Source organism: Tetrao urogallus, assembly GCF_951394365.1.
Source record: "Tetrao urogallus genome assembly, chromosome: 23".
Lineage (NCBI taxonomy): Eukaryota > Metazoa > Chordata > Aves > Galliformes > Phasianidae > Tetrao > Tetrao urogallus.
In genome coordinates, this window is record NC_136836.1 from 2,262,472 (window position 1) to 2,281,516 (window position 19,045).

A 19,045-nucleotide genomic window follows, 5' to 3' on the forward strand; every position below is an offset into this window, starting at 1 on the left:
ATGTGGGGCACTCCGTCCTCCCATGTGGTTGCAGCTGTGCTTCAGCAGGGAGTGCAGCAGGCCGTGTGCTGGCACGTGGCGTGGCAGCAGAGGGGCTGAAGGCGCCGGTGTTTCCCAGGTGTGTTTGTCCCTCAGGTGGGGATCTCAGATGTCACAGCTGTCCCTTCTTCCTTTTGGGACCAGCTCCCACCCCACACGTGGGTCAGGTGCTCCTTTGGGTTCCTCTGCTTGTTCCCAGCTGTAAGTCACCAGGATCCTAATGAATTCTGATGGCAAACCAAAGAGAATCCAAGTGGATGTGCTTGAACTGTGCTGCGACGCGAAGGGTCGGGGGATGCTTGCAGCTGGAGCTGTCGAGACGGGACACGAATTAAAAAGAAACTCTCCTATTTTCCTTTTTAAAGAGCAGTTCTCCTTGGCGAGATGGAAACGAGAAAGTGCCCTCCCTGCTCCTGCCTTCCTCCCTTTAACTTTAGCAGAGAGAGAACTGACACTAAACCGCGTTTTATTGCACGTCTGCCTCGATGCGCGTCAGCACCGGCGCTCCTTTTGAGATCCCCTTTCATCTCAGAGCAGCGCAAGCTCGCAGCGCAAGCTCTCGTTGCTCAGCGTGCCAAGCTTTCTCACTCAGGATGGTGCGGTTTGGGTTCGGGTTTGTGCCGTATGAAGCCCCAGCTCTCCTCGCTCCCGGTGAGGAAGGAGCGAGGGGTGTTGATGCTTTGGGTTGTGCAGCTCAGTGGCTGGAGCGTGGCTGTCTCCTCCCCTTCCTGAGCTTCAGCCCCAGCCAGCACAGCTCTGGAATGACAGGCATTCCTGCGCCAGGGGAGCTGGCATGGGCGCCTATTTATGAGAATCAAGTGCCTGGGGAACAGGGAGCCGGACCCGCGTGGCCCACGGGCCGCCCCGCGGCTGCTTCTCCTCAGGCAGCTCCGCTCAGGCCGTGTTGGACCCCTCGGGTGTGGAGTGACCCGTTTGGAGGACCCCGGTGCTCTCCCAGGGTTTGGATTCCTTCCTTTCTCCTCCCGCCGCCTCCCGGAGAGCGGCTTGGGAAGGGATCTCATGGGGCAGCCGCGCTTCTCCAGACCGGTCCATCCAGCTGCTGCGGGTGAGTAATGGAGGGCGAGGGAACGGCGGAGACGTGGGGCAGGAAGGCTGCAGGTGGGTCGGGGTGGTGGGAGCTGGGGGGATGCGGGGCCGGGAAGAGCCCACGGCAACGGCTCCGCTTCCTTCCGCTTCTCTCCCCCGGCGCTGGGCTGCAGGCTGCGTTTTTGGGATCGCTCATCCCTTACCTGCGTGGCTCAGGGTTCGTCCAGCGCTGGTGCTGCGGTGAAACTCCCCCAGTGCCGTGCTGGGAATCGGCCCCGGGGGCTTCCGAGGGCTGCTTCCTTCGGTGCAGGCTGTCCCAGCACTTGGGGGGCAGCTGCAGTGGTGCTGGGGGGAGAAAGGCCTCGACAGCCACCCGCCTGCTGCTTTCTGCATCTCAGAGTTTGAGGGGATGAGGTCTGGTGGACGGGGATTGCTGACCAGTGCCCAGGGCTGTGATGCACAGAAACGAGGACGATGCTGTCACCTCGCACTGAGCTGCTTGCTCTCTCTGTTCCCTAACGTGGAATTTGCTGATATTTGTACTGAAACAGCTGACCCCCCCCCCCCCAAAAGGGACTGCTTTATTTCTTTTTCACTTTTGGAACTTTGAACCTCCCAGGTGTTGTTAGGGCACAGATGAAACTGGTGGCTTTTCTTTGCCACCCCCGGGTCGCTCCGGCCGGTCGTGTTCAAGAGCTGCTAAAAATAAGTGGTGCTGAGGGAGAGTGGAAGGGAGAAATAGGACTTCAGCCTCCTCTGTACGGTCAGGAGCCATCAGCAGCATCCCCTTGGGTCTGGGGGCTCTCAGGAGCCCCTTCTGCTCTTTCTCCCACCCCAAGCACCAGATATTGGTGATTCTCAGGGGAAGGGGCTCTCCTGGTGCAGGTCTGTGGGTTTGGGGTTCTGCTGCTGCTCATGGGCTGCCTGAAGCTGCTCTGTGAGTGCAGTTGTAGTGGTTTAAGGTCGAGGTTCTCCTCTTCCCTGGGCCGTTCAGGCAGTGGACACAAAGCTTTTCAGGCTGCTCTCAGAAGCTAGCAGCATCTGTCCAAAGAGCTTCCTTATACCTCAGCCTAGATGGTATTTCCATCAGAAATGTGTGCTGAGATGATGGGGGCAGAGCATCTGCGGAGGCTTGGGGAAGGAAAGCAGTGTGTCCTCAGCCTCCTCCTACCAGCTTCATTCTGCAGCTCTGTCCCAGGCCTTGCCTTCCTTGAAGGAGGATTGTGCCACTTTGTTTGTGAAATGAGCAGCTTCCCCCTGGGCCGTTTGGAAATGTCGGATGAATTGTCAGGATGAATTGTCAGCATCTGTTTAGGGATGCTTTGGTTTCTTCCCATCCTTCAGCTGTGCTTTGATCGGGTCTTGAAGTGATTTTCAGCTCATGTCGTGGTGTGCCAGCCGAAAACAACACCGACTCCTCCCTGGCTGTGCTGCTCGTGGTGGTGTGTGGCCCAAATTAAAGCAGTTTGAAAGCTCCCCAGCACCCACTCCATGCTGGCCGCCCTTCAGCACAGCTTGGTTCTAATTGTAACTGCTCTTATGCTCTCCACCAGAGCTGCAGGTCCCTTCCCTCTGAGCTGCAGCCCTTCCCAGAGGGGCGGCCTGCGGTTGGTGCCGTGCCTTGTGCTGGGCTCAGCACTGTACCAAAGATTCTTCTGGAGCTTGATTTGAAAGGTGAGGGTCAGCTCTGCCTGCTGCCAGCAGCTCCTTCTGCCTGGGACGGCGGTGAGGCCATCGAACCATCAAACAGAGTTCATGTTTCCTAAAGGCTGGCCCCATCACTGCTTGCAGTGTTTCCAGCTGCCCCACAGATCACAGCTCTGCCACTCTGACCCAACGAGAGCTGACTGTGCCGTGGCAGGAGGAAAAGCTTCGCTCAGCTCAGCGGTGACGCAGCCCCACGCCTGATGGCAGCTTTGGGAAGGGACGGCACGCAGCCCCTTGCTGACCATGACGTGTTGCAGCCCACCTGCGAGGCTCCAGCTGCTCCCGCTGACACAGGAAAAACATTGCAGCAGAGTGGCCTTGCACAAGAGCTCACACCTAGCTGGGGGTGCAGCAGGAGGAGAGCTCTTCTCTGATGGCATTTTAATTGCGGGAGTGGAGCACAAACGCGTGGCACTTTGCAGGAGGGGGGTTGGCACCCGGTGGCTCCGTGCCTGAGAGCCGCATCCCTCCTTGTTGGTACGGCCTGAGGATGCAGGAAGAGGCAGAAAGCTGCAGCAGTGCCCATTTTTGGGGATGGATCCCAAGCTTGCTTCAGTCTGAGCATTTTGCTTAACGCCAATCTGCTGCTTGGACAGCTCCCATTCACCCGGTCCTTGTGGTGGGAGAAGATACAGGCAGGGTGTTTTCGGGTAGGGGGACAGGGCACAGCCCCCAGCCTCCTCCACCTGCTGGGTTGTGAGGCGTGGGTTGGGGCAGGCGTGGAACCGCAGGCTTCCCCAGCTTGGAAAGGACCCCCATGGGCCACCAAGCCCAACGCCTGCCCCACACAGCACCACCGATGGCTGAAAGCAGTGAGCAGCCCCCTCCTCTCGCTCCCTGGCAGTGCTGGGCCTGATGCACCACTGCAGCAGGCTTTACTCCAAGGCTTTCCTGTGCAGGACGGGGTGCCTGGGGGGCTCCCCCAGCTCCAGGGCTGTGTTCCTGCAGTGGGCATTTTGCAGAAAGGCTAAACCGGGCTGTTCTGCAGCACGGGGACGCGCTGAGACCCGCTTATTGGAAAGCTCTTGACCTTCTAATGAGGACTGCCAGCTTCGCCCAGGCCTCCAAGACCTCATTTAACCTTTGTAAGAAATTTGAAACAGGTTTACCAGCCTGGGACAGCAGTGGGGCAGGTTCCTTCAGCCTGGGTGCTGAGCAGAGCCAGGCCCACCACATCCCTTGGTGGCAATTTGAGCTGGGAATGGGCCGTGGCTGGCACAAAAGTCCTTTTCCAGGGCAGTGTGAGTGCTATCATGAGCAATCACTGAACAATGAGGGTATTTAAAACGCAGATGGCTAAAAGCACACCTACAGCAGCTGATCTGCCTGCTAATTAGCAGCGAATGTTAATTCATAATTGCATCATAACAGACTATTTTAAACGCCCGTGTCAGCGTGGTAATTAAGGGATGGTGGAAGGAAGAGTGGAAGGGATGGTGGGTTGTGGGTCCTCCTGGAAGCAGCCTGGCCCTGGCACGGGGCAGAATGCATCCATACAGCCTTAGGGGGATGGGTTTGGGGACATCAGTGTCACCCAGGGGCTGGAGGTGCCATAAGGTGGGCACGCTGTGCTGGGCTCCATTCTGCCCAGGGTGAAGGGGATGCTGAAAACAATGGTTGTGGCCTTACGCTGGCACAGCGTCTGCCCCTCTGCTCCTCCTCACTGCTGCTGTCGGGCACAGAGCTGAGCACAAAGCACCAAAACTTGCTGTTTTCACGTTGTTTGAGAGCTGTTCTGAGTGCAGTCCTGCAGGCTGGTGGGGCAGCATGGCAGGCAGGCAGAGCTGCATTGGATGTCAGCGCTGAGCATCGCAGCAAAACCTGGCTGGTGGATCCACCTGTGCACCTGGCATGAAGCTCCACCCTGAGAGGGCATCCAGCAGCAGGTTCCTCCCGTTGGGATTAATCTTACTCGGGGGCTTTTCCCCTCTGTTCAGCTGCTCCTGGTGCAGGAATTTGTGTCTTCTGCGTTTTGGGGAGGTTTGGGGCGCAGGCTGGAGGCTCAGCAGCCTCCTGGGTGGTACTTGGGCCTCTGAGCATCCGACGGTTCCTCTTGGGTGTGTTTTGTGTGTCCTTCCTCCTTCCCTCCCTCTGTCCTGGCAGAAGAATCGCAGGGTAGAGCTGCAGAACGTCCTGGATTGGGGCTGACATTGTGCACGCTGCTTCCCATCTCAATTCTCACTTAAGGCATCGTGTTGGTGACCTTTCTTTTAGGAAAAGTTGGCTGGCGTTGGTTTTTTGCCGCCTCTGGGTGAGCTCTGCTAGGGGTTGGTTGGGGAAAAATAAAACAACATAATAAAAGGGGAGAAAAAATTAGAGAAGGAAAAGTTCTCCCCCAGGTGCCCTCGGCTGTGGGAAATGTGGAGCTGGGGGCAGAGGAAGCTGGGCAGCATTGAGCGCCGTAGGTCAAGTCTGAAATGGCCGCAGTTGGCTCCGAAGGTCGTTCTTCCCCTCCAGTCTGCACAGCAGTGGATCCCTTCCTTGCCAACCTGCATCCTGGGCTGGATTTCCTCTTCTGCTCCATCGTTTGGTTCAGCGCTGTGCTGCTCACGCAGGATCTGGATCCCAGCGTTGAAATTCCCTCTGGTTTTCCTTGTGCTGCTCCTCTGTTCCCCATCTTCATTTTCAGCTGTGCTCGGAGCATGCTGTGCATAGGGTCTGCTCCAAGCCCAAAATCCCACATCGGGCAGAGCTGCACGCAGGGCTCCAGCAAATGTCAGCACTGGGGCTTTCCTGGTTTCTTTCCTGTCCTTGGCCTGCTCTTCCCTGTGCTGACAGGGAGCTGCCTTTTCACACTGGAGCCTATCTCCACGGTGGATATTTATGTGATACAACAATACATTTCTAGCTCTTTGTTCTGCATGCAGCACGGCTTTCCCCTAGAATTCCTTTCCCGATCTCTTAGCCCTGGGAGAAGGGATTCTTGGCTGACCTCACCGTGTGGCCCAGGGGGTGTTGTCTTTTCTGCAGCACTCCGTGCAGGCTTTGCCTGAGACCGACTGAAAGGGCTTTTGTGATCCCAGAAGGCTTGCAAACTGCAGAGCATTTGGCTGGAAGGCTCCGAAACGAGATGCACAAGTGCAGTCAGTCCCAGCCTGTTCTGCACACCATGAGCGCTCCTGGATGGAGCGTGGTGCTTCTGCAGTGCTGAAGCTGTGGGGTTCTCACTCTGCAAACTGAGGCCACCAGCTGGCGTCGCTTTGCTTGTGGGCACTGTGATGTCTGCTGCAGGCAGCCCCGGGTTCTGCTGATGGCAAGCAGTCCCTTACGGTGCATCGAACACCCCATGAACAGCCACCAGCGCAGGGTTTTGTGCTCCGGTTCTGCTTTGCAGGCTGTTTCTTTAGCAGCTTTCTGCTGCAGCGAGTTGGACTTTTCCTTTGTGTGCATCCCTTCCTGCCTGTGTGTCCTTCTCGTGCTGCTCTCCAGAGACCTCGCGCGCCGTAGGTGGAGCGCAGGCTGCATTGTGCTGCTTTCCTGTGGAGCTGTTGCTTTTGGCCAGCGATGCTGGCTGTGTTTCTAGAAGAAAAAGCAGCGAGGCTCAGTCCAACACCAGCAGCTGGTGCAGCGGGGCTGCTAGCTTCCATGTGTGCAGATGGAGATGGGCCTCGAGGTGTCCGTGCTCGTGTTGCTCGGTGTGTCTCGCACCAGGTTTGCAACTGCAGCAAAGCCATGCGTGCTCCTGGGCGAAGCTGTCACACCGCTGACTGACACGGGTCCTTGGTTCGGGAGGAAGCTGCCTGTCAGCCACCCTTGTGCTGTTAACTTGGGAAACCCCCCTTGTCTCCCCGAGCGAATGCCAATTGCTGATGGTTATGTGAAGGCATGGAATCTCGCTACCTTCTCTGCATGAGCGTACGTCGCCGTTGCCCCCTGCGCAAGGGCTGGGAGCTGGCAGCAGCTGTGTGCAGCACTGGGTAACCGCTGTGCTCCTCTCCCTGCAGCTGAAGAGGTGGATCACCCCCCGAGTGATGCGGGTATGGGGGTCGACGTGCTGGAATCGGGCGACACCACACCTCCTACCAAGAGGAAAAGCAAGTTCTCAGGCTTCGGCAAGATCTTCAAACCTTGGAAGTGGAGGAAAAAGAAAAGCAGTGATAAATTTAAAGAGACTTCAGAAGGTAAAGGGGGGGTGGGAGGGTCCCTTTTCCACCTGGGAGACCTGCAGCTAGCGAGGAGGCCTGAGGGCTGGCACGTGTGAGAAGCAGAGCAGGGATCGGTGGTGGGCCGGCACCTGCAGCCTCTCCTGAACACCTTGCCATGTAGTTTCAGACAAACAAATTCCTTCCTGGAAGGAACCTCCCCAGGCTGCTGTGGGGAGGGAGGCATTGCTCAGGCCTGAGCGCGCAGTCCCCCCGCCCTCTCATTAATCTGTACCATACAATGAAACCTGAAGCCCTTTTATTTCCTCTGCAGGACCTATCTTTAAAAAAAAAAAAGAAAAAAAAGCCGTATCTTCTTGAACTTCTCTCCTGCCCTGTTTTCTGAGTGCTTTTTTTTTTCTTTTAATTTAATACCAGTTTTAGAACGAAAGATTTCAATGCGAAAGCCAAGAGAGGAGCTGGTAAAAAGAGGGGTTCTATTGGAAGACCCTGAGCAGGGTGAGTGTGCAAACCAACTTATCCTCACCTGTCTGTGTTCTGTGTAGCTCACCTTCCTCTGGCAAAACCTCACCGTTCAGCCCTTCTGAGAGGTGAATCTGAGGGCTCTGTGCTGGTCTGGTTCCTGTCTGTCCGTCTCACCCTTTTCAATACCTCTCTCATCTGACTGTGCTGGTCAGGAAGGCAGTGTGCTCAGTTAGGAGGACGTTCCTGAGGGAGTGCAGCACCCGTCCTGCTGCCAGTGGGGAGGGCAGGGCCGTCCCTTGTGTCACCCCATCCTGTCCCTCTCGTGCCTGTCCTGCTCCAGCTGCTCTGTCCCTTCCTGCCCAGCCCCCATCACCACGGGCTCAGCCTCTCTGGTTTGTTCTGACCGTGCTCCAAGCTGCACTCCGTCCACTGCAGGAGAGACAAACCTCAGAGTTCAGGTTTGCAGGCTCCAGGTTTGGAAAAAGAAACCAGCTGATGTCTTTGGGCTGCCTGGGCAGGGGAGTTTCCTCCAGGGGCTGAAGATGGGAACCTTTGTGGTGCGGTGGTACAGCTGATCACAGCTAAGATTTCCCTGCCTTCAGAGAAACCTTCCCTGCTTTCTGCCATCCTCGATGGCTGAGCTGGGGCCACACCGTCAGGATACCTTTTCAAGCAGATCTGCTCACCTGGCTGTGCTGGGAGGTGTTGGGCACTGCTTTGGGTGGCAGCGTGGCCTGTGGAGCAGAGCAGTGCATAACTGCCTCGAAAGCCACGCTGCAGAGTTAACCTGATGCAAATGTTAGGGTTCTTCTAAGGAAGATACAAAAGTGGAAGTGAAAAAGTGGTTTTCAGTCCGAGCTACGGAACGCTGGAGTTAAAACTGACAGGGTTGCTTGCAGCTGCCCTCTAATAAGAGCCACCTACAGCAACCCGAGGGTGTAAGTGATGGGCTGCAGGAAGGATTCGCTGTGGTGCAAAAGCATGTGAGGTCATGGGGTGAAACTGGAAGAGAGATCAAAGGCTTTGTGCAACAAACTTCCAGCCAGTGGTGGCAGAAGAGAGGTCTTCCAAACTGTGAGGGTGTAACAGAAGCGTGGCTGCAAGGGGGGGCAACTTTCTGCTTTCAGTCGTCTGGTCGGGCTTAAGAAACAGAAGATGATTATAATCTGAATAAAGCATAAAGCCAAGGTACGAGGGAGCAATCGATATTGTCAGGAGGGCGAGATTAGGAAGCGCGTTATCTTAATCCCTCACTTCCATGCTTTTTAGACAGCAGGGCAGTCCTAAGATGATGGAGGTAGGTTATGCTATTTGCAGTTTCAAAACCTGCTCATATGAGGTCGGTTAATTTTCTTAGGCAGGTTGGTAGTGACAAGAAATCCAGAAACCTTTAGGGAGGAGACTTGTGCTGCTGCTGCTCCTGAGCCTGGTGGAGGCCCTGGGAGTGCAGGGTGAAATGGTGTGAGGAGGGCAGCAGGAGCACCCTGCTCTGCTTGAGAAGGGCACGCCAGGTGTGAATGACTAAGGGGAAGCAAGATCCTGCTGGTCTGCCTCCCCTGCTGAAAGCTTCGGCTTTGCCAGAGGCAATTACTGCTATAAAAAGCTGCAGCTCATCTCTTGAGTTTCAGCCCCGGCTGGGGAGGAAACTCCCTCTTGCTGCTGTCTGCGCTTCCTGCATTTCAGGGCAGAGCTGCTCTGCATCTCCTTGCAGGAACCAGCGCTGTTTTGTTGCAGAAAAGAAAACCTGGCGAGCTTTCAGCTTTCAGCTCCTGCGTAACACCTTGGTGTGGGGAAGGAGGTCTGGGGAATCAGTGCAAAGCTGGAATGGCACATACTAGGTCTGGCACCTGGCAGGCACTTGATGCTGAGCTGTAATTGTCTGAGAGATGGCAGGCTGAAAACGCCAAGGTTCTTTAATCAAACTCATTTTTACTCAAGTTTTCTTGAGAAGGAAAGTAGTCACAGAATCATAGAAGACCAAGGTCGGAAAGGACCTCCAAGATCGTCCCATCCAATCGTCCACCTACCACCAATATTCCCTCACTACCCCACATCCCTCACTACAACGCCCAGACAGGCATCCAACAGTCAGAACAGGCACTGCCCCGTCAGAGTGGAGGTGGGATGTTTTGCAAAGAGCAGAACGTGATCTTTGTGCCGAATGCGGGGTTGGAATCGTAAGGAAAGAGGAGGTGCTTCAACACACGTTAAGGCACTGTCAGCATCTGCTGTTTCGTGTGCAGTGACTTGGCTAGTGCTGGATTTTGTACTGCAGCACAGGATGTGTGACTGCTCCTGAGGTGGGTTGGTGTGGAAGCTGCTGGAGGTTAGCTGTGATTGCAGCTTCCTACTGCATTGGTTTTTAAGTGTGGTGGCATTCTTTCTAAATAAGGTGGGAGATTAAGGAGCTGCTGAAGAAAGCCCTGCTTGCTGGGGTACAGTACTGCACTATTCTGCTTGCTGCTAGTGAAACAAAGAGCTCTCAGCCCAACTCCAGCTGCTGCCGCTGTGCTCTCCTCTGCAGAAGGCAGACTGAAGGTCTGTTCCTGAAACCAGGGAGAAACCGGTGTGGGTCGATAACAGCTCAGCTCAGCTGTGTCTCCTCTGCCTTGCGCTTCCTGAATGTTTTCTGTCTGCTTCTCCCCTCCCACCCCTTGCAGATGGTGACGAACCAGACAAGGTGAATCCGTCTGCACTGAAGAATGGCCACACGGTGCCCATCGGTGGTCCTGGGGTCGGTAACCTGCACAGCCAGGAAGAGGAGGCCACGAGGTCCTCCAGCCTTAGGAAGTCAGTTCTGGTCGAGGAACCGAAGAAAAGACACGGTGAGAAACCGGCTGCATGCCAGATGGGATTCTTGTAGCGCTGGCTTTGAATTCTCATCTGATTCTTCTCGCCTCCTCGCTGCCTTCTGGTCTCTTATACTGTATCTCTTTGCAGGTTCATCCAGCAGCCATCCTGGTTCCGAATCAGAGCCGCCCCAGGAGCCACAGCCCCGCCAGCCTCTGCTTCCTCCCAAAAGACCTCCCTCCACTTCCCAGGAGGCAAATGAGCTGCAAGGAAAGGAGCCCCCACCCGCCAGCAGCGCTGCAAAAACTGACCCCTCCACCGCAGCCCCCGCTGTGGCAAAGACAGTCGTTTCCACAGCTGCCCCCTCCTCAGCCCCCAGGACTCTGCCCCCCGTTCTCACCAGTGCCAACACTACTGCTCCTATGAGTTCCACCAGCACAGCCCCTGCCAAACAGCCTCCCGTCCCCCCACCCAAACCCACCAACAGGAACAGCAGCTCCGTCATAGGTAAGTGCCTCCAGAGTTGCTGCAGTGGGCGTTCTCATGCCTCTGAGAATCTCTTCCTTTATTATGGTGTGGATTTGGGGCAGCTTTTCTCCAAAGCAGCCCAGCCTCCACTTGAAAGGTTTTAACCTGGGCACACGTGTGCTGGGACGGTGTCATTATCAGAGCATCCTGCCATAAGCCATCCAGTGTGTCAGACATGCACGCCTCCAGCATTACCTGCAGGAGGGAACCCCTGCCTGCTTTGGAGCGGTGCAAGGAGAGGCGTTTTAAGATTGTCTTTAAAGCTGATGCTTCGCTCAGAGCTGGGATTCATCTGTGAACAGCTGGGAGTGGTAGATGGCATGTGACGTTTTTGCTGTGCAGAGCTGTGCAGTGAGAATCAATGCTTTTAGCATCAGTTAAACAAAAATCCACGTCGTGCTGAGCAGTGTGTGCTATGGCTGGTGTGCTATGGCTGGTGTGCCACGTGCTGGCAGGGGTGGTTCACACTTCCTGGTTATAGTCAGGCACCTCCTCTGAGCTCTGTGACAGAGCACTGCCATCTTAGTCACGAGTCCTATGACCGTCCCACAGGTGAATGCTCTTGTGTAATTCGAGCTGAATCCTCACACTTAATCTTCACACTTGGAGATACTTAATTCTTCAGCTTTCCAAGGAGGTGATTTGGGGAGAGCTTCTGAAAGCAGAGCGAGGTCCTGCTCTGTTCGGGATGTTTATAGGCCTTAAAGGTGCAGCACTGCTGGGATAAATGAGACAACTTCAGTCCATGTGTTCAGCTGCTGCGTGTCACAGCCCTGCTGACCTCTGGGTTGGGTCACTTAGGGAGGTTCCTGAGCCAATCAGTGAGACACATCTGCGCTGTTATCACAGAAACTGGAGGCGTGACCCAGGTGTGGTTGGGGAGGCTGGGAGCCTGCATTGTGTGAAGCAGCCCGAGCCACTGCTTGGAGCACGGGCTGCATCGCTCCGTTCTGTTTGGGGCTTCTTGCTCTAGCAGGTTTTGCAAGCAGCCTTGGTATGGCATTAAACACTCCTGTATGCCAGACCAGCTTGATTAGTCTGACCGTGCCTGAGCGCTTGATGAAATACTTTCTTGTTTTCTTTAAGCTGCTTGCACACATCAGAGGTGGTGTTTGAAATGCCCGGTGCTAATTGCAGGAGGAATTGTGGTACAGAAAACATGGCTGAAGACAGCAGTCTGTCAAACCTGTGCTCAGCCCCAGCCCCCTCCCACACAGGGCTGCAGGGATGCGGAGGGGAGCAGCCGGCCCTGCAATCTTCCCTGGGTGCAAATGCAGATGCAGAGAGGTTTTGCTTCTCTCTGCAGGGCTGTGCGTTCCCTGCACGATGGGCTGTAACTGCAGCATGCGTGCTGTCACTGCCGTGCAAGCCTCGTTTTGTTGCTGTGGATAAGCAGCAGCAGTGGAATTGGCTTTGTGAGCTCTCTGCCGGTCTCTGATGCGCTCTCTGACTCCAGGCATGCAGGAGCTGAAAGCAAGGCTCAGGGCTGGGGCAGCAGCTGTGCCAGTCGGTACTGAGGGACCCCCCTCTCACGGAGGGGATGTTTGAGTGGCACCTGACCTTTCTCCGTCTCCTCTTCCTTCTGCCAACCGCCCGATCCCTTTCAAAATCTGTCTGCCTTTTCCTAACAGTGACTCGAGCCTGGCCCCACCAGGCTTGGAGCGCTGCTGAGGGCATCCTGAAACTCTCCGGGCTGAGGCTGATAGGAGCTGAGGGCATTCGGTGTTTTGCACAATCTGACTCTTAATCTACAAGAGGGAAGTCTAAAAATGCAAAACATCCCAAAAATGCGCTCACCTCTCTGCAGCTATGCAGCCTTATCTCAGCGCAGCTCTCCCGGCTCGCAGCACCCTCTCGTGGTGCCGGGGGCTGCAGGTTCCTCCAGCCCCTGCTTAGGGCCGCCGCTCTGTCCGCCGCCTGCCGGTGGCACGGTGTCCGTGGGCTGGGTCCGGCAGGGGAGGGAAAAGGTGGAGAGCATCTTGCTGCCTGCAGTTCTGCTGACTGTTGCCTTCAGGTGAGATTTCCCCAAAGCTGTTGAATGTGCGAGGGAGTTGTTGACACAGCTGGAGTCCGGGTTGCCGTGGTTGTCTCTGATCCCTTTGCGAACAGAGCTGTGAATGCAGCCACAAAGTGCTCTGCGTACCTTGGCTGAGGCAGGGCTGGATCAGGTCGAGCTCCATCTGCTGTCACTGGAGGGCTGCTGCTGTTCTCTCCGAAGCATCAGGATGCCCAGACCTCTCCCAGCCTGCTTGGTTCTGGCTGCTCTCCCAAGTCTCACCTTTGCTGGAGGAAGAACAAACTAGAGGCTTGCAATCTGCTTATTTCTGGCACCTGAGTACTTTCCTGTGCTTGTTCCACGCTAGCAAAGGGAATCTGGCAAACACCCTTTGTGTTGTGTTTTTTTGTTTGTTTTCAGCGGAACTTTCTCAAGCAATAAACAGTGGCACAGGCTTGTCCAAGCCTTCCCCTCCTCTCCCACCGAAGAGAGGCCTCCTGCCTACCAACCCACCGGAGGCAGCCCTCCCCTCCAAGCCCCCAGGTGACTGGACAGTGTCAACAAGCCGTCCCGCACTGCTCCCGCTGCACGCGGCGCCCGCCTACCCACCGCCCTCGCCATCCCCACCGCTGCCCACACACATCCCTCCGGAGCCTCCACGCATGCCCTTGCCCAACTCCACCCCTATCTTGGACGCCCCGCGCTCCCTGGACCTGCCCAAGGACACCCCCCCTCCTCCCAAGGACTTCAGGGCCCTGGAGGCGTCGAAGCGGACGGCAGAGCAAGGCTTTGCTGAACCTCCCGGGCTGCCCCGTCTGCCCCAGATCCCTCTGCACATCCGGATCCAGCAGGCCTTGGCCAGTCCCCTGCCCGTCACCCCCCCTGCCGAGGGCTCGCACAGAGCTCACTCCCTGCTCTTTGAGAACGACGGCCTTGGGGAGGACAGCGGCACGATGGGCAGGACGAGATCCCTGCCGGTCACCATCGAGATGCTGAAAGTGTGAGTAGCTGCAGCGCGTGGTGGTGGTTCTCAGCAAGGCACAGCGCTGGGCCGTGATGGTGAGAGGCCGTGCGCTGGGCTGGGTGCTGCGTTTTTGCAGCCCTTTCGCCCGTTGGCTGAATGCGTTTCAGCCTCTTAGGAACCTGATATGTCTTCTCAGGAAATGAACCCTGATCCTGGAATTTCATCACTCGCAAAGGGAAATGTATTGCAGAGTACAAATGTGGGCTGGTGCCAGGGGTCTGGCCTGGCTTTAATTGCGCTGAGACAAAACAAGATCCTGGATTTCGCCCATTTGTGGCCTGCTTAGTCTGTTCTTTGCAAAACAGAAATGGGAGGAGGACTGTCATGCGTTATAACAGAGCTGAACTCGGAAGTCTCGAGGCTGGGTAGTGAGAGGGCAGTTTTTCTGCAGTGTCTCTGGCCTTTACTCTGTGCTTTGGAGAGAGAGGGGATGGTGGGGCATCGCGAGGCTGGGCTGCTCTTCCTGCTCGGGTTCCTGGGCTCCTCACCGTCCAGCCTTCAGAGCGGAGCCAACAGGGCATCATCTGTGGGGTGTGCAAAGAGATGTAATAGTGTGCTTCTCGTTAGTCCAGACGATGAGGAAGAGGAAGAGGAGGACCAGGAAGAGGAGCAGAATTCAGGCCCACGTGTGTACATCGGGGAGGCGCCGTCCATCACCGTCATCCCAATGCTGGTGCCCCAGGTCCTGCCGGAGGAGCAGGAGGGAGAGGAAGGGATGAGTGACTCTGACTCAGAGGGGCCCATCCTGTACAAAGACGAGGAGGAGGATGAGGAAGAAGATGAAAGCCATAACAGTAAGGCTTTGACATTGCAGCTGGCCTTTTCTTTCTCTGCTGAGCTTCTGCCCGGCTGTGTTGAGCTCGGTATCAGCGAGCAGCTCACACAGCTTCGAAGCAGCTGCTCCTGGTTTCTGATGCACCGCGTGTCCTCTCCCCTACCTTTTCAAAGGCTATAGCAGCCAAACCTTTGTGCTCATCTGATAAGATGCTGCCCCTCTGGCTGCAGGTTGCTGATCCCTCTCCAGCTGCAGGCAGCCTGTGCTGTCCCACCCCGTCAGCTGGAGGGGCATCGCACAGGGATGCTGGCTGTTGCTGTAGTGATCAGACCCAGCAAGTTGGGAGCTGTAGTGAGTGGGAGAGCAAGGCCTAGGGGAAGCACAGCTGCCAGTGGCTCATTTTGCTGCTCTCAGGCACTGCAGTCTTCAGTCCCATCTCATCCCTCTCCCTCCCCGCAGGCACACTGGCTAACAAAGTGAAGAGGAAAGACACGCTGGCTATAAAGCTGGGAAACGCCACCACGGTGCAGGAAGAAAAGATTGTCTTCCCTCGGAAAAGCAAAGAGGAGTGGAATGAAATTCGGCAGCAGATCGGGACGACGCTGATCAGGTAAAGGAACGGAGGAGGCTGGTGTGCCTGAACCGTGGGCAAACCTGCTGCTTGTCCAGGCAGCCTCTGCTGCAGCATGGCAGGTCTTCTGGGCAGGTTGGGCGGGGCTTCTGGGTCTGGGCTGCAGGCTCAGTGTTGCTTTCCCCTCAGTTACCAAGGCTGGAAGTCTCCCCTGGAGCGGAGCACTTGAGCAGTGTCTCCTAACAATGCTGCTTACAGATGTTAGATGTGTTGGGAGGGGAGAATCTCAAGGACTACAGAAGCTATAAAATCCAGTTGGCATATAAAGATGTGAACAGCTGCAGGCTGCGTGCTGACGCTCAGGCTGTTGATATTCCAGCCTATCTGCTTGACAGCACTGACAAGTTATCCATGAGCTTCTGTAGTGCCTTCCTGGCTTGGGCCTGTGGCTGAGCTGCTGATGGAGTGGTGGGGAGGAGAGCCCCAGGCAGGACAGCAGTGGCTGCTGGTCTTTGTGCCCCACTGATGAGCAGATAACACACAATGCTCTTGCCATGCTTTCCTTTAGGCGACTGAGTCAGAGGCCCACAGCAGAAGAACTGGAGCAGAGGAACATACTTCAGCGTGAGTAGCGCTTCTTAGTGGCTCTGAGTAGGAAAATAAAAGCTGCCTTGTCTTTCATCTGACATTTTAGTCCAAGTGTGTGTGGAGTCTGCTTGAAACGTAGCAACAGAGGCCTGTGCTTTGGTTGTATCACTGTAGCAGAGCCGTTCTGCTGATTTCTACTGACTGGTGAAAATCAGACCGAGGCAGGGATAAAACACATTGCAGTTCAAAGCACTGCATTATGGAGAGGCCCATCCTCTGCCTGACAGCTCAGGGAAAGGTGTGCAGATTTGGTTAAGGCTGCTCTGAAGTTGCACAGCAGAGTTTTTGTTTGGGCTGGCCTTCTCTTTGTGGCCCAGACGTTACAGCATTGTACTGCACGATCCAAAAAGGTCATCGTTCAGCGAGTGCTGTTTCTTTTGGCCATACCTTGTTCTGCAAAAGTTTTAAATAAACACATTGGGGAAAGGGAAACGTTAGTTCAGGAAGTTTTAAATATTTATCCGCACTGCTTTTCTCTTCACAACTATTACTATAATAGCTTGGGGGAGGAGCAGTCCGCAAAGTGGTTTTGAGGGAATGGCCGTTAATCTTAAATACACAGAAAGCTGGAGAGAATGACTCATTCACACCGTGTTAAGGCCCACAAGACCACTGGCATTCAGTGGGCTGCTGGTGAGGAAGGGTATGGACAGAAGGCACTTCTCAAAGCTTGTGATGCTTACGGGGGGAAAAAAAACCCCACGTTTGTTTGTTTTTTCCACTTGGCAGCGAAAAATGAAGCTGACCGTCAGGCTGAGAAGCGAGAGATCAAACGCCGGCTCACCAGAAAGGTACTGCAGGCTGCCGTGCCGCGATGGCCATCTGGCAGGGCTGTGGGGGTCGGTGGTGGCCGTGAGGTGCCTGGCTGTGGCTGAAGTCACGGGGCTGTTGTGTAATTGTCCCCAGCGCCCTCTGACCGCGGCGACTTTGGAATGTGGGTTGTCAGAGCTCTTGGCACCGCAAACAGGTTTGGCACGGACAGATCGGAGCTGGTGTCAAGTGTAACAGGCTAGATGGGATCTAAATTTGGCAGCTGGCACTTGAAAGCGGCCTGCCTGTAGAACCATAATTCAGTGGCTGCGATGTCCACATCAGGCTCCTCGAAATCCATTTCCAAAGTAACAACAGCTGGAGAGAAGTTGTGCAGAGCAGCGGCTGCTGTAGCTGTGGCGCCCGGGTCACACAGTGCTGTGCTGGGGAAAAGCTTCCCATCCATCCAGTGTCACTCAGTGTCTGTGGTTCAGGACCAGTGAGGGAACTGCTCTTTGCTGTGTGATGGTCCTGAGCTGCTCCGGGGACAAGGCACAAACTGTTGTCGTTCTTGTGTTCAGCTTAGCCAAAGGCCTACAGTGGCAGAGCTGCAGGCCAGGAAGATCCTGAGGTTTAACGAGTATGTGGAAGTAACAGATGCTCAGGACTACGACCGGAGAGCAGATAAGCCATGGACAAAGCTGACACCTGCTGACAAGGTAACAGGGACCTGGCCCCAGTGAGGGGGGGGAGTCGGATGTCCCAAACAAAGGGTGAGAGCCAAGGTGAACTGCTCTGTTCCTTCCTCCTCTGGCACCCACCCACTGCCAGCAGCGCACGTTCGCCCTTGTATGCTGGCCTCAGCCCTGCTTCCTGTCCCCTCCAAGGGGACACAAGCCTGCACGTCTGCCCTGTAGTGGTTTCTGAGTGATGATGTAAGAGGATGCAGGGTACTGGGTGTTGGTTGGAGGAGTGCGGTTCCTCGCAGGCTGAAGCAGGCTTAGGCAAGCTGGCAGGGAAGATTGTTGTCACCTTCCCTGGCCTCCTGTGGGGACTGCCCAGCCCTGGGTGCGGAGGAGGTGGGGCAGCTTAAACAGCTGTGAAGTGACTGCGAAAGGTGGGGTGGCTGCTGCAATTCGAGCTTCTTCCTCTACCTAAAGATGCTGAGGGATTCGGGCTTATGTTTAACATCTGCTGTTACTCTTCACTTTACCACTAAAAGATGGTATCAGCCCAGAGCAGGGCCACAGTGCCTTCTTCCCATGCCTAAAGCTCACTTAAAATGGGGATAGAGGGTGGTGTGCTCTAGCAGGAGGTAACAGCTCTCTCTCTTCTCATGCAGGCTGCCATCCGGAAGGAGCTAAATGAGTTTAAGAGCTGTGAAATGGAAGTCCACGAGGAGAGCAAGCAGTTCACACGGTGAGTGAGCACAAACCCTTGTGGTGCCTATGGTATCAACCCTAGCAGGGTGCACTGTACCTCAAGGTTCACGGAGTGCTGAGTTTCTGCTTCTAGGCTCCATGTTGCCTGCTTATCTAGGAAAAACAATATTCCCTAGACAGAAGTAACCTGTGTATCGTGGCCCCTCGTGGCTGAGCTGTGTTTGCAGAGCATGAGAGCTTTCTAAGGCAGAGATGAAAACTTGGATGTTAACAGCTTCACCGACGGCTGAAAGTTCACAGATAATTCAGTTTATTCTTATCAGTGATCTATAGTGCTTCAGTAACTGCTTAACCCAAAGTTCCAAGGATGACACTTGGCTTTTTCACTTGGCTTTTAGGTACCACCGACCTTAACCTTCCAAAGGGGAACAAGAGAGCCAAGAGGACTGGAAGTTCTCTGCATCCCTCTCCTGGGCAATACAGCGAGGGCAGAACCTCGACCCTTCCAAGATTTGCCTTCCAAACGAATCCAGAAAAGGGCTTTCAGCCAGGGAAGGGGGATCCTGTCTGAATGTAGCATTTCACTGGAACAAACACGTCTCGAGTGCCATCAGGCTGGAACTGAACACTATACCTCGTGCAGCTCAGCAATACGCCTCTCTTCTGGCTCCAGCATCCCTGCCAGACCGTGCACACATGAGCAAACGGTTCCTTCCCCAGCTGCCTTGCTGCGGTGCCAGGCCCAGCTCTCGGCTGCACATCCTCCTTTTAGGAGCAGCCCCTTTGTGTCCTCCTCCTTAGCAAGAGGAGAAAAAACAGCTCTGGTGCTGGAGAGCTGAGGAATGGAGATGTGCTAGGAGACACGTGTGTGTGTTTGCTGTGTGCAGACGCTGTCCTGGCAAACAACTGACATCAGACTCATTGTTTTTTGGCTTTGCTTACGTCTGTCGTTACCTTTCATGTTCTGAATCACTACTGACCAACGGTTTGTTGTCCTGGAAGGGAATTGTATAGATATTAACATATGCTGCGTCTTTTTTTTTTTTTTTTTTTGGTAAAAAACACAAAAAATCTACAAAAAAAAAAAAACCCAAGCAAAATGAAAACACAAAGATACAAAACATTCCCTCCCCACTCTCTCACACTCGCTGTGATGCTAATGGATCGTATTGAGATCACTGTGCTCATTTAACAAGTGACAGAACCGGGAAATGACTGTT

General features: G+C 55.1%; 1 protein-coding gene across 1 annotated transcript; it reads left to right on the top strand.

Moving 5' to 3' along the window:
- Positions 1-1,059: 1,059 nt before the first annotated feature.
- PHACTR4 (phosphatase and actin regulator 4) lies at positions 1,060-17,866 on the top strand (the record flags this gene model as incomplete). Its single annotated transcript, XM_079545976.1, has 12 exons — positions 1,060-1,105; positions 6,738-6,914; positions 7,314-7,394; positions 10,022-10,186; positions 10,302-10,658; positions 13,096-13,675; positions 14,267-14,493; positions 14,934-15,084; positions 15,614-15,669; positions 16,423-16,484; positions 17,025-17,162; positions 17,786-17,866. 12 exons carry the CDS (start codon positions 1,060-1,062, stop codon positions 17,864-17,866), a joined length of 2,121 nt encoding a protein of 706 aa, XP_079402102.1.
- Between the last annotated feature and the right edge of the window lie 1,179 nt (positions 17,867-19,045).